General features: G+C 36.9%; 1 protein-coding gene across 1 annotated transcript; it reads left to right on the top strand.

Annotated features, from left to right (window-relative positions):
- Positions 1–1,709: 1,709 nt before the first annotated feature.
- On the top strand, positions 1,710–10,347 carry LOC122997430 (interferon-induced, double-stranded RNA-activated protein kinase-like). The gene is made up of 17 exons (XM_044373550.1): positions 1,710–2,019; positions 2,801–2,936; positions 3,049–3,203; positions 3,297–3,533; positions 3,636–3,768; positions 4,116–4,183; positions 4,271–4,355; positions 4,821–4,885; positions 4,977–5,067; positions 5,358–5,416; positions 5,591–5,710; positions 5,827–5,955; positions 6,060–6,264; positions 7,721–7,870; positions 9,236–9,337; positions 9,609–9,671; positions 9,945–10,347. The coding sequence occupies exons 1-17, from the start codon at positions 1,910–1,912 to the stop codon at positions 10,080–10,082; spliced, it is 2,046 nt and encodes a 681-aa protein (XP_044229485.1). The 5' UTR covers positions 1,710–1,909; the 3' UTR covers positions 10,083–10,347.
- The last annotated feature ends 4,456 nt before the right edge of the window (positions 10,348–14,803 follow it).

The raw sequence follows: 14,803 nt of genomic DNA, 5'->3' as shown, positions 1-14,803 counted from the left end.
CAGAGAAGAAATGGCAAATATAAAAGTATTCCTTGTGCTAAATTGTCCCAGTTTATGTACATTTCCTACTGTGGAAATCTGGGACACTCATTGGGAGGCTGAAAGGTCTAAATCACCTTAATTCATACAATGAAACTTCTCTGGTCAGTAACACTCAAGTGCATGCCAACATTTAGTCATTTCAGTAATTACAATGTCTTTGCTGTTACACATAGTATAGTAATGTATTATATTATGTATTATGTATTATGTATTAGTTTTAATATAATTTGCAGCCTGCCTAAAAATAAGTTGAAATTAAGTATTACAAGACTGAATAGAGGAGAAACGGGATAACATGATCTATTTTTTACATTTGATGATTTTCCTGCAAAATAAAAGTGTATTTGTTTCAAATAATAGTTACTATATATACCTCAGGTTGTTGTGTACCCATGGAAATGAAAACAAGTTATCCAATTATTATGGTTTTAGAACAATGACCTATCAAAAAAAGTTAGTTCTGTGGCACAAATTGCCCCAAGGTTGGGGTAAATTGAGTGCTCTATAGGTACATTGTGCCACCGTTAAATACTGATATAAAAATGACACAAAATCAAACAGTTTTGAGATAATTTTGAACTTTATTAATGCCATCCATTTAACAAAGGCAAAAAATCATACTTTTAAGTAAAATGATATGTTCGTGTCCTGTTGTTCGACATGTTACCTAAACATTTTCAGTAAAGATTAAACTGTGTGTCTTTGTTTGTTAGCTACAGAAAGAATGTGTGTGTAAATGTGCTTTTGTTTATACAGACGGATGACAAATTAAAGGAAAAACTGGTACAGGCCTGAATGCTTGACCCCTACAGTGAGGGGATCCGGTGGCTCTGTTTTGCTTTGAGGGGCATTTTGCCGGCATGGTTTGGGTCCACTTGTCCCCTTAGAGGGAAGACTCACTGCAAATCAATACAAAGTTGTTCTGAGTCATCACCTTTATCCTATGATGAAACATTTCTATCCTGATGGGAGTGGTCTCTTCCAGGATGACAATACCCTCATCCATAGGGCACGAGGGGTCACTGAATGGTTTGATGAGTATGAAAATGATGTGAATCATATGCTATGGCCCTCAGTCATCAGATCTAAACCCAACTGAACATCTATGGGAGATTTTGGACTGACGTGTTAGCATTCTCCTCAAAACACCAAATGAGGGAATATCTTTTTCAAGAATGATGTTCATTCCTCCAGTAGAGTTCAGAGACTTGTAGAGTCAATGCCTAGGCGCACTGAAGCTGCTCTGGCAGCACGAGGAAGCCCAACACCTTACTAAGACATTTTATGTTGGCTTTTCCTTTAATTTATCACCCGTCTGTATGTATGGCATGTTTGTGTGTGGCTTAAAATTAACATTAGTCAACAATTAGGTATTTATTCATCAACATTGTAACACTTGTAACAGTGATCAAACATTCACATGAACAGTGTCTCTAGTCTCTAGAATATCAGAAAATAAAGGGGGTGGCTCAATTTACCACATTCTCCCTACTGGAAATAAGTAAGACATTTTAACAAAATGCTCCAAAGAAGAAAATATGAAATATGAATTAAGAAAATATATAGAAAAAACTAATAATTGATATCCAGGACAGTTGATACCTTTCATAATCACGTCATGTGGTTTCCGCCCTTGGTGTCCATAATGCATACAACATCAAGGATAGTGTGAGCATGACGTTCATGTGGGGAAATCGAAACTTAAGGTGGGAAAAGTGCGCTGAATCGAAAGGGGACGGAGGTTCAGCCGGCCGTGGAGCAGAGGTTAGATGGAAACTGAACAGAGGCGATTGTTGTGAGCGCTGTGCTTTGTTTTGACATTTTTATAAATGTAGTTTTATCTCAAATTCCGACCTCGGCGTCATTAATGATGGACCCGGGAGACTCCGTTGCAAAACTACACGAGATTGCACAGAGAGCACGCTCGGAGCTGAGCTTTGAGGAAGTTAGCTCTGTTGGCCCTGACCATGATAAAACGTAAGTTGAATATGCTTTTGGTACCCCTTATGCTTTGCACATTAACGACACTTATTTCATACGGGGGGTGGTGTGCGGTGGTGAAATATCAAAATATAATATAAACAGGTAAATAGTTTTAGTAACATTTGTGCAGGAGGCCTTGTCAGAGAAAGCCTAAACATGCAACTGTGCTTTTAAGTCGAAACAAATTTAATATAACATAAAAGAACAAAAAGTGTCACTGTAAGACAACAGCTTTTGCTCAGTAGGTCCCTCCACAGGATTTTTTTTACAAATTGTACAAAAAATAATAAGGTGATTCAGGGCCATATTGAAGTCAATAAAGGTTGGGGCCAGGTATTAATGACGAGAAAGTAGCCTACCAGCAACTGCATTAAACACAGCCATAATAACCTGAAACCAGTTATTCCGGTCGTTGCTTAAGATGGCTCACCACCGGAAAACGTGGTTTGTGCAGTATATAATACTAGTACAAGTAAATGTAATGGAGGAGAAATATATGATGCACAAAGAGTGAGTATACTTTTGACAGTATGCACACCCAACAACGTTTAGACATCCATACATTGAAATAATGTCCTCAAAAATGAATGAATCAATTTCTCAGCAATTTCTTTATATCAGGGTGAAGGCCCAAGGTGTTCACAACATTGATGATAAACTGATAAATTAATTACTTGGAGATTAATCTGGCATATTCTTTTCATCCATCTCACCACCTTGAACGAAACCAAGTCAATTTGCCTGTATAACCAAAGGTCTGACAATTCCTCATCAGATTTACTGTCAAAGCAGTCCTGGATGGTAAAGCCTATGACAGCGGTGTGGGGAAGACGAAGAAGGAGGCCAAAAAGAATGCTGCTGAAAATGCTTTGAGGTTGTTGGAGGTGGTGCAACAGAATCCAGCTGACTCTGTAAGATTATCATCCCTCTTTGTTAAACTAGAGCATATTGGATTGTCGAAAGTGAAATGCTAATTTATAGTGCAAGTGTCACTGATGATGTTATCGTTGTTTTTCTTGACAGTCAGAAAATGCAACTGCAAATCCAATTGCATCAGTTAATCAGATGAGTATCTCTGATAACAACTATGTAAGCTGGCTCCATGAGTATTGTGTGAAGAAGAGGATCTCCATAAAGACTGTGGAGTCAATAAGTCTGGAGTCAAATACTGCATATCTGTAAGCCTCCACCCACTATTGACAATAATACTTATTTATTTTGTCTTTTTTGTTACAATTTTGAAATTAATTAAGGTTTTTATGGTATTACAGTAAACGCTGTAGCTTTGTGGTTGATGGTAAAGAGTACCCAGCTGGCTTTGGGAAAACAAAGAAGGAAGCCAAGGAGCAAGCAGCCGAGATTGCATATCAGAGCTTGGGTGTGAAGTCTACAGACCAAAGGAATAGAGGGCCAAATTTCGTTGGAATTGTCGACCACTACTGTCACAAAACAGGCCGAATCCTTAATTTCATTGAGGTGAAAAGATGCGGTCCACCTCATAACCTTCAGTAAGTTTGACTGAACCTCTGTAAACTGAATAGACACTAAACACTCTATACTAATTCTTGATTTGATATAAAAATCCTAATATTTCCTCCCTTCTGACACAGATTGTTCTACAAAGCAGTGATCAACGACAGGGACTACCCTGTGGGTGAGGGTAAGACTTTCAAGGAGGCCAAACAAAATGCAGCTCAGCTGGCCTGGTTTGCTCTTCAAGAACAGTCAGACTGGGACAGCAAGGTATTCAATATTTTGTGGGTTTTTTTAATACCATAATATATAGTTTTAATATTTCACTTTAGTAGATTGTTACATGCATATTATTCATATGTTCTATTCCCATTTTATCATCAAATATACAGTAGTTTTTATACATCACTTAAGTAGAATGTTGATTGCATATTTTTTCTGATTTTTGTCCCTCGATGCCACCATGTTAAGAAGAGAGTGATATTGACGAAACAGTGGTGGCAGCAGATCTTAAGACCAGCTACTTTTGCATATCTGTGGTTTAAAATGAAGAATAATCCGAATGTTTTTACAAAAGTGAAATCAACTTCTACTAATTATTATTTTGTTCATTTTAGGTGTCCTTCAGGTCAACTATATCACAAGATAGTGCCTCATCACTGTTGTCATCACCAACAAATATGCTGTAAGCACTTATTGACATTACTAGTTAGTAATTATAGATGGCTGATGCTCATAAAACTGTACTAATATCTCTCTTTGTAATTCCAAGGGAGTCCCGTAACACATCATCACAAAGAATGACAAGGAGTACAAGTGAATCAGTAGTATTGACCGTCACATCAAACCCTGTTCAGGTCTGTTATTTTTGTTATGTTTGTGTTGTGTAGTCGAGGGAAAATAGAACTGTATGTCTTCTTCTGTATTCAGAATAAAAATGTCGTTGTATCAACGTCGCCTGATTTCAATACTGAAATCCACAAGCTGACAGCCTCACTACCAGTGAAGCAGTTTTGCAGCAAATGGCCAGGTGATTGGAGAAGAAAAAACATGGGCATAGTCACCTGCTTTTATTTTAAAAACCACTTATTATTAAACATTCAAGCCAGGCAGTGCTTTTTTTGTTCTTCAGATGTCATATTAAGAATAGATTACTGCAGGCTGTAGTGAGTGACAGTGACTCATACTCACAATAGTGGCAGCAGATTCTAAGACCAGCTACTTTTGCTTAAACTGTGGTTGACAATGATGAAAAATTAAAATGGTTCCACTGAGGTGAAGTATCACATCAACAAATTCATCAACTTTTTTGTTCATTTTAGGCATCCTTCAGGTCAGCTGTGTCTGTAGACAGTGCACCAACCATGTTGTCAACACCATCTTCACTGTAAGGCACTTCTTAACACAAGCATGAAAGCAGATTGTTTAGCTTTAATACTGAGAAAACTCCACTAATGTCTCTCATTTTACTCTCCAAGGGAGTCTCTTGAAGCATCATCACAAAGCATGGCAACGGGTACAAGTGACTCTGTAATCTTCACAGATTCATCCAACCCTTCCAACGATAAGGTCTGTTATTTTGCACAAAATTCCTCCGTCATGCATTTTGCATACTCTGTATGTGGAGAGATGCAAATTGATGTAAATGCAGTACCTCACTTTACCTATGTGGACAGCCACACTTAAAAAGTATTTACTTCTTGGCTTTGTACACCTTGCACATGCTACTTAAAGAGCATACATCCACCATTATATAGTTATCTAATGGACAATTAGCCATTGAATTTCAATTATTTTTATTAATTAAATCGGAGTTCATTCAGCCTTTTAAATCCATGTCATGTCTTTCATTCTCTCAGGATGCTGTCAAAAACAAAAATATGGAAAATAGACCAACTGACACATCGAACCAGTCACGGTATGAAAAACATTACCATAAAACATTTAATTGCAATATTAGCATTTGTTCTTATACTGCTGTGGTCTTTATTTTGTGCCTTATATCTTACAATAATTGGATTTACAATCGAGAAGACATTTCTCGGTTGTTTTTTTTACCTTTTTGCCTAAACAATTGTGTTCACCTGAACAGGTTTACTTCAGACTTTGATTCCATAGAGAATCTTGCTAAAGGAGGCTTTGGTCGTGTTTACAAAGCAAGAGAAAAACTGGTGGACAAGTATTATGCCGTGAAGATTGTCCGCAGTAAAGAGTAAGTCAAGTATGCAAAGTTTTCAATGTATATTGTAGCATTCTTGTGCCAGTAATGCATCAATAAGAGAATAAGTTTTATTAACCAAGACATTTTTTTGTAATCCTTTTGATCAGAAAAGCTCTAAGAGAAGTGGGGGCACTATCAGAACTCCTTCACTTTAATATTGTTCGATACTACAACTGTTGGATGGAGGATTCAGAATACCAATGGGACAGTACAGCTGACAGTGACAGCACTTCCCAGTAAGTCCCATCCACTTAGTAATGTATTTACTACATTTATTTACTAAATACAAAGTTATGTCATTTAAGGTATGTCAAAATTTGTTATTTTCTTACTTTTCTAGGTCTACCAGTAATTCATCATCACAGTACCTCTACATTAAGATGGAGTTGTGTGACACCAAAACACTTAAAGATTGGATAAATGAGAAGAATAAGGAAACTCTGCAAGACTCCAAGAGAAGAGAAGAAAGTCTACCCATTGCTCAGCAAATAGTCAGTGGAGTCGAGTGCGTTCACTCTAAGAAGCTCATCCACAGAGACCTTAAGGTGAGACCCAAGACTACAGGCTGAGAGACAGCTCATTCAGTGGACAAGGCTAGTTCACACTGTTACAGAGTACTGGCCCTTTACATTTTGCAATGTAATAAATAAGGTCTGTCAGGTGTTTTTTTTTACTAATAAACCCACCTAGGCATTCTGTACTCATTCTTTTCTACAGATCCTTGTGACATAAGTTTATAATATGTTGGATTTAAGAAAATAAAAATAAATCAAGGCACCTGATCCCCAATATGTACACATAGGTACTGAATCCTCAAAAGCAATAATCAAAAACATTAACAGGAGAGATTAAATTATGCAATCATGCACAGATACTCCATGCAGACACTCTTTCTCAGTGTGTAAACTGGCAAAAGTTATACAACCAAACCCAGGTAGTCTAGGGGTTAGGGGCTGACCATGAACAGAAACATTCTTGATTCACGTCCAGTCGGGGACCCTTGTTGAATGTCATTCCCTGCCTTTCCCTTCTTTCATCTCCTGTCATATTTACTTTCATTATCTAATAACAGCAGGAAATGTGGTCCTATTCAACAGGCAGGGGTTTACGCATCTTGATAGTCCTACACAGGGGCGTCATGCCCACTCAAGCTCCAGGTTAAGATGCAGAGTAATATCTTGTCATCATCAAAAAAAAAAAAGACAGAAAGCCCCAGTCTTGTCCTCAGTCAGGAGATTGATAGTGCAAGACCCAGGAAGTGAACTTGGATGTTCATAAATGTACATTTGTACTAAATGAGCATCACATAACAGGTGATGAAATAGCCTGCCAGGATATGTTATTAATGAATGCATCAGTTTATATTTTGCAATGTAGGTATTTATGTCAAATCCTGTGACATATTTGGCCTTATATATGTGCAAATAAGTGCCTCAAATCATGTATATGATCAGGAAAAAATAATTATATATGCTATACTTGTCCATTAACTCTGTTTTGACTCTTCTATAGCACTTTTAGGTGCTTCTTAAAATCCACAAGGGGATATACAGTATTATGCACATTTCTAGGTCAATATTTTTAATCAAGGGCTACTGAAATATCTTTTTAAAGCTGATTTACAGCTTTAAAAATTCTTTATTTATCTTATACTGACACTTTATACAGCCCCTCAGTTCAGCCTCTGTCTGACAACGCAAACAACACATGGAAAAACCTTAGCAACAAAGGCTAGGGAATGGCAAGCTGTTTATTAGTATGCGCGACAAGCTGACGTGAGCAAGGTAGAAAGAACTGTCGTAAAGGAAGCATTCAGGGCAGGTTGATGTCTGGGCTTTTGACTTGCAGGGTGCATTTCTACATACATTAACCTCAAGTTTTGGAACCATGTTTAACATAGATATCCGACATCATAACAGTATAAAAATAACAGAAAATCACAAAAAACATAATATGTCCCCTTTAATGTTTTATTTGCTGTTTTTGCTTTTCAATGTTTAGCCTGCCAACATCATGTTTGGACAAGGTGGAGAAGTGAAGATTGGGGACTTTGGACTGGTCACTACTGAGAATGATGATGATGATGATGATAACAACCGGACAGAGAGAACAGGCAAAACAGGAACCAAATCTTACATGGCTCCTGAACAAGTAAGATGATCTTTGTTGACATTAAAGGTGTCCTGTGGAATTTTCGTACATTACATGTTTCTCACCAAAACACAAACAAGCATTCAGTGCTTTTGCATGTGCTTAAGTAATCTAATTATAGTCACCTTTCTCCTATAAGCTGATTTCCTGAGCTAGATTTCTCCTGGAAAATGCCTATTTCTTGGCCATGTGTACAGGTAACTTGGTTTCTAATCAGCTTTTTACAAGTACACATGTACATGAAAAAGACTGCAGACAGAGAAGGTGACAGAGCAGGAGGATGAAAGGAGAGATTATTTCACTGACTATGAAATTAAACACAAAGTAGCCTGTGGAAGTCTAAATAAATTGGCTCCCACCACTGAACATTTGACTGTTTGATAAAGTGAGACATTTGTGCTGTAATGGAGAGCCTGTCTGCCTGTCACCTCTCACACTCAAAAGACAAAGCCAAAAAAAAAAAGAAAAAGAAGCAGCGTCTTCTATCACTAATACAGTTAAAACAAGTAAGCCATTCCAAAATAAGGTTGGGGGGAGGGGAGAAGTCTGATTGATAACCTGCTGTATGTATACATGGATATAACTTTACTACCGTGCATGTAAACATGTTCTCCAATTGACCATCAGGTTTGTCTGAATAACCTGGTTGCTTAAGTGCATGAAAACGTGCTGATTGAGGTCTAACTGTTGTGTTCATCTGCTCCATTAGAGAACATAACTGTAACAAAGGCAATGTTTAAAAATTTTTAAATTGTGCATTGTCTTTTCCTCATTGCCTTTGTTGGCACTCCGTACATTTGTTGGTGTCTTACCACCACTAACTCGATCAGTGGAACAACATGAAACCGAAGGCAGAATGTGAAAAGCACCACCTGTGTGCTTGTGTGCTTACATTATCCCAAAAAAAACCAAAACAGGACCCACTCATAAAAACATTTCTCCAAACAATTCTCCATAGTCCTCCTAGTGGTCAAAAACTCTACAGGGTAGCTTTAACTTCTGTATTATTGTTTTAAAATGTATGTTCTTTGAATCGGCACAATTAGTCATACTACCTGTATGCCCACCATCCTTATGATGGCTCCCAGTTTTCCAGAAGCCTCCGGAGGTTCACCACCCTGTCCTAACTGCTAACTGATTCCTGATTGATCTTTGCTGCATGTCATTCCCCATCCCTCTCTCGCCTAGTTCCATATCATCCCTCTAATGTTGCTATATAATAAAGGCATAAAATTCCATGAAAACTGGCACACTTCATTTACCCCATAAGCATAACTATTTCATCTAATCTATTACGCTGATTAAGGGGATACATTAGGCTGCTGAAGTCCTTTTTGTTAATACTGTGTTCTTGTTTTATGACAGAGGAGCAAGAAAACGTATGACCGCAAAGTGGACATATTTGCTTTGGGGTTGATATACTTTGAACTCCTCTGGAACCTCTCTACTGGCCATGAAAGAGGAGTGGTGAGTCTTTCATTGTCAAATAACATTATGCTGTATATTTTATTAAACATTTACTGGTGACTTGCCATGACAGTATTAGCATAACACACATGTATAGTCCCATGTCTATTACATACAAATAAAAGAAACTAGTTATTTACCAGTAGGTGATGCATTTTCAGTAGGTATCAAAAGCGTAGAAAGTGTAGATAGCAAATAAGATGACATGTGATTGTTTTTCCCAAGGAAACTAACATGTTATTTTCTCCTTTTATCACTGCATGAATACCAGCTGTTGACCAAAGCCAGAAGTCAGAAGCTCCCTGAAGAATTTTCACAGAATTTTCCCCAAGAGGTATTTTCACATTCTTCTAATACTCTACTCTGATACTATAACTGATTAACTTTGCCACATGAAGCAGTATTTCACAAACACAGCATTAGATCGTTTGAGGTACAGGGGTTTGCACAGTTTCAACAATTGTTCATCATATATCAAGTAGGACAGATGACAATGTTTTAAGAAGGTGGAAATCTCAGTTTCAGAAGCTTCAGAAATGTTGCATGACAGCATTTATTAGTTGTAAAGAGATCTCATTAGCTGGTCTATTTTGATGTTTTTTTGCAGAACCAAATAATTATGTCAATGCTCTGTGAGAAGCCAGAGGACCGACCTGAAGCAAGTACACTAAAGGCAGAGCTGGAAAAGTGGACACAGATATTCAACGCACAAAAAAATATGCCTCAGGAAAATGTGAATGTATGATTATCACAAGGACTTGCGATAAGTTATAGGGGTGTGTGGAAATCTATCTCTTCTGATGTCTGTAATTTAATGAAATTATCTGATATACTGTTATAAATATGATGTAGGAAAATTGTAACCTACTGCACTTACAGCGCTTTAATTTTGGCACTTCAATATACAGACAGGAGATCAAATCATTAATCCTGATGGGCAACCCCAACTCTCCCACAGGGTGCCAGTTTACTTGTGATGGTCATCAACAGGGGTGTCCCAGTATGTGGTGCATAATGCAAAAAGGGACCTAACATTATGTGTTTTATAATCAAGGAATGAAGCCAATAATTGAATCGTCATTTTTTTTATTAAACAAATGTAACTATGAAGTGCAACTCTAGCTTTGTCATAAATGATCATGTGCTAGGTAATACCTATATCAACAGTTAATGACATTTTATTCTATGGTGGAAATAATTAAATGCATTTGAAGTGATGTCACATTACATCCTTTGCCTTGTACTGTATGGAAAATAAAGCAACAATGATCCGGGGTAAAATGGTCATTCATTTTCAGTCTGTACTGTATATGTACACAACACTGCAGCCCTCTCATGCAGCTGCAATTAGTAAAAGCATTACCTGAGTTCCTGATGCAGGTATTCAATGCCCAGGGATGATAGACATCTGTCATGGCAGTCCTCTGGGTAAAGAGGAACCAAGCAAGCTAATAAGATATGGAGTAGTGGATATGTTTGAATACTTGTCTTTTGCACTGATTCTGAGTCAGTTTTGGAATTCATGGTAGCTCTAATGATCCAAGCTGACTACAGCTGCTGTTCTCTACAAACCTTAAAGAGCCTTTTGGAGCCTACATGGGATGAGTATTTGATATTGTGAAGTTAGATTTTTGGTGGAGCAGACCTCTAATCTTAAATTTAATAAATTGCAATTTACCAGTTCGTGCCAGACCAATTACATGTTGCATGCCAGCGTTAGAGGGGGTACCAGATCTGGGACAATGCCAGAAACCAGACATTTCTCCAACAATTGTGACTTAATTTTTCCCCTAAGAAATACACATAACCACACATGTAACCATGGTTCTCTGAGTGGACAAACATTTTTCTCAACTGAATCAAACTAAAAAAGAATTTAGGAGAAATCATGAATTAAAAAGGTTTATGATTAATTGGATTGACTGGTTGCTAGTTAGTAATAGTGCTCTGACATTTAGATTAGCTGGTACTGTAAATGGTGCCTGTTTGATGGTCCAGTTTATAACTGCGTAGCCTGATTATTTCTGTCACAGAAGCCGTTGGTTGGTCAGAGGGATATGGTAAAAAGTTTCTACATGTATTCGCTCAAAACTTCCTGGAACTTAAATACTGAGTTGAGTGATGGTCTGACTGAGAGGTCACTGAGTCACATGTTGTTTTTTCTAAAGAAAAAAGTTCTTGGAGGTAATTAGTGTAAAATTGAGTCTAACAGTGGGAACACTGACAGCCTGTGATTTACAGTGTAATTTCATTATATGAATCAGGTATCAGTAAAATAGGCTACTTACACAAAACTTTGGGAAAAAATTGAGTTATTGTTAGGGGCACCACTTTATGATGAGACGCCCTTTATACATATGTTGTAAAAATGTTTTCTAGAAGTAACCCATACCTGTGACATTGTGATTGCTGTTGATTTTTTACATTAATTGGCTCACAGGTATACACTCATGGTCCACTATTAAAATTTATCATTTTAGTTTACATGAGTATTTCCATTTCATGCTACTTTGTATTTCTAGAGGGCAATATTATAGTTTTTTATTCAACTGTATTTGTTTGACAGCTAGTTACTTATCATTGCTGTTTTTTCATACAAAAAATTGAATATCTGCTTTGAAAATATAGTTCATTGAAAAAAACTCCCTCTTATCAAGTCATTTTAGTTTATTTTATTATTAAAAATGTGAGCTTTAGGATGCAATGGTACACATAAATGTCTTTGCATTGAAGTTTTTGATTAAAGATTACACTGCCAAATTCACCCTAGCTAGCAGATAGGGTAAATTAGAGTAATGTTGGACAATTTCGTCAATTGACACTTCAGCAATATATTTTGTTATGAAGCCAATACATTATATCTGCACCAAGGTGTTTTCTAATCATATCAGAAAAGAGAATGCAAATATCACACTCAGAGAAGAAATGGCAAATATAAAAGTATTCCTTGTGCTAAATTGTCCCAGTTTATGTACATTTCCTACTGTGGAAATCTGGGACACTCATTGGGAGGCTGAAAGGTCTAAATCACCTTAATTCATACAATGAAACTTCTCTGGTCAGTAACACTCAAGTGCATGCCAACATTTAGTCATTTCAGTAATTACAATGTCTTTGCTGTTACACATAGTATAGTAATGTATTATATTATGTATTATGTATTATGTATTAGTTTAAATATAATTTGCAGCCTGCCTAAAAATAAGTTGAAATTAAGTATTACAAGACTGAATAGAGGAGAAACGGGATAACATGATCTATTTTTTACATTTGATGATTTTCCTGCAAAATAAAAGTGTATTTGTTTCAAATAATAGTTACTATATATACCTCAGGTTGTTGTGTACCCATGGAAATGAAAACAAGTTATCCAATTATTATGGTTTTAGAACAATGACCTATCAAAAAAAGTTAGTTCTGTGGCACAAATTGCCCCAAGGTTGGGGTAAATTGAGTGCTCTATAGGTACATTGTGCCACCGTTAAATACTGATATAAAAATGACACAAAATCAAACAGTTTTGAGATAATTTTGAACTTTATTAATGCCATCCATTTAACAAAGGCAAAAAATCATACTTTTAAGTAAAATGATATGTTCGTGTCCTGTTGTTCGACATGTTACCTAAACATTTTCAGTAAAGATTAAACTGTGTGTCTTTGTTTGTTAGCTACAGAAAGAATGTGTGTGTAAATGTGCTTTTGTTTATACAGACGGATGACAAATTAAAGGAAAAACTGGTACAGGCCTGAATGCTTGACCCCTACAGTGAGGGGATCTGGTAGCTCTGTTTTGCTTTGGGGGGCATTTTGTTGGCATGGTTTGGGTCCACTTGTCCCCTTAGAGGGAAGACTCACTGCAAATCAATACAAAGTTGTTCTGAGTCATCACCTTTATCCTATGATGAAACATTTCTATCCTGATGGGAGTGGTCTCTTCCAGGATGACAATACCCAGATCCATAGGGCACGAGGGGTCACTGAATGGTTTGATGAGTATGAAAATGATGTGAATCATATGCTATGGCCCTCAGTCATCAGATCTAAACCCAACTGAACATCTATGGGAGATTTTGGACTGACGTGTTAGCATTCTCCTCAAAACACCAAATGAGGGAATATCTTTTTCAAGAATGATGTTCATTCCTCCAGTAGAGTTCAGAGACTTGTAGAGTCAATGCCTAGGCGCACTGAAGCTGCTCTGGCAGCACGAGGAAGCCCAACACCTTACTAAGACATTTTATGTTGGCTTTTCCTTTAATTTATCACCCGTCTGTATGTATGGCATGTTTGTGTGTGGCTTAAAATTAACATTAGTCAACAATTAGGTATTTATTCATCAACATTGTAACACTTGTAACAGTGATCAAACATTAACATGAACAGTGTCTCTAGTCTCTAGAATATCAGAAAATAATACTTAAATACACAGGTTACACTGTACATATGTGACCTATTTAAACTTTTGGGGGTAAATTGAGCCACTGACTCAACTTGCCCCAACATCACTGGCACGATTTACGCCACAACCTCCATTTTGACAAAACTGTTTCACACAGTGGCTCAGATCCACTTTATTACTTTTTTTTGTAGCTCACACTGACTTAAATTAACATGTAATGATGTCCAAAACATATCTATTTTAATTTAAGATACAAGACTGATAAATTTAGTGACGTGATGAATTCACTTGGCATGACAAAAATCTTTTTTTTTGCTGTTTTGCTGACTACTCTCTCCATGTGCTTCAGTCCAAGATAGATTGAGTAATGTGAACTATACTTTCTTAATTTGTAGTCACATGATTACTTTTGTTTATGGATCCCTAGATACAGGGGGTGGCTCATTTTACCCACTGGCTTAACTTACCCTGTTCTCCCTTAACTATTGGTATTGCACATTTAATGCATATTTCATCAATTGAACAACATATATTACTGTCCCACATTAGTAAAACCAGCTGTCCCACATTTCAAACCACATTTGGGACAATGAAAAAGTGACTGGAAAAAAATATGAAACATGTTTTCACCATATTGTAGCATGTTTTGAGGCATGTACAAAATATATCATAAACACAATCAGATAACAGTTGGCATCATTTCTTCATTTATGACAGATTTATATCCTTAACATTAACTTAGTCTAATCCTTTATCACTGACCTTTGACTGAACTTCACAGCAAGTACTTCCTATTGGAAGATTGCCCTGATTTCGATTACATGACACCCCAGGTTTAATTTGACACCAGTCCTAATCATTAGCATTTGGTTAAAAAAGAGATAGATGCATGCGAGGTTACGTGTCCCACATTTGTTGGCAGTTAATTCACCCTAAATATAGGGCTATATAAGGTCAGAGTACTTCTTCCACCACTGTATTTCAGCGACTCATAGATGTACTTTCCTGTCAGCCACAGTTGGTGGCGGTAAATGCAACGTCTCGATTTGAACACATTTCGAAGAA

This window comes from Thunnus albacares, chromosome 14, assembly GCF_914725855.1.
Source record: "Thunnus albacares chromosome 14, fThuAlb1.1, whole genome shotgun sequence".
NCBI classification, from domain to species: domain Eukaryota; kingdom Metazoa; phylum Chordata; class Actinopteri; order Scombriformes; family Scombridae; genus Thunnus; species Thunnus albacares.
Note: the sequence above shows the minus strand (reverse complement) of the source record. Positions and strands in the feature narration are given on the sequence as shown.

What these genes read in the sequence shown, in the direction of transcription:
- LOC122997430 (XM_044373550.1), top strand. Translation starts at nt 1,910, where the DNA reads ATGATGGACCCGGGAGACTCCGTTGCAAAACTACACGAGATTGCACAG. An exon ending in TTGTCAACACCATCTTCACT is followed by an intron (nt 4,886 to 4,976) that starts GTAAGGCACTTC and finishes TTACTCTCCAAG; the next exon opens with GGAGTCTCTTGAAGCATCAT. An exon ending in TCATCCACAGAGACCTTAAG is followed by an intron (nt 6,265 to 7,720) that starts GTGAGACCCAAG and finishes TTCAATGTTTAG; the next exon opens with CCTGCCAACATCATGTTTGG.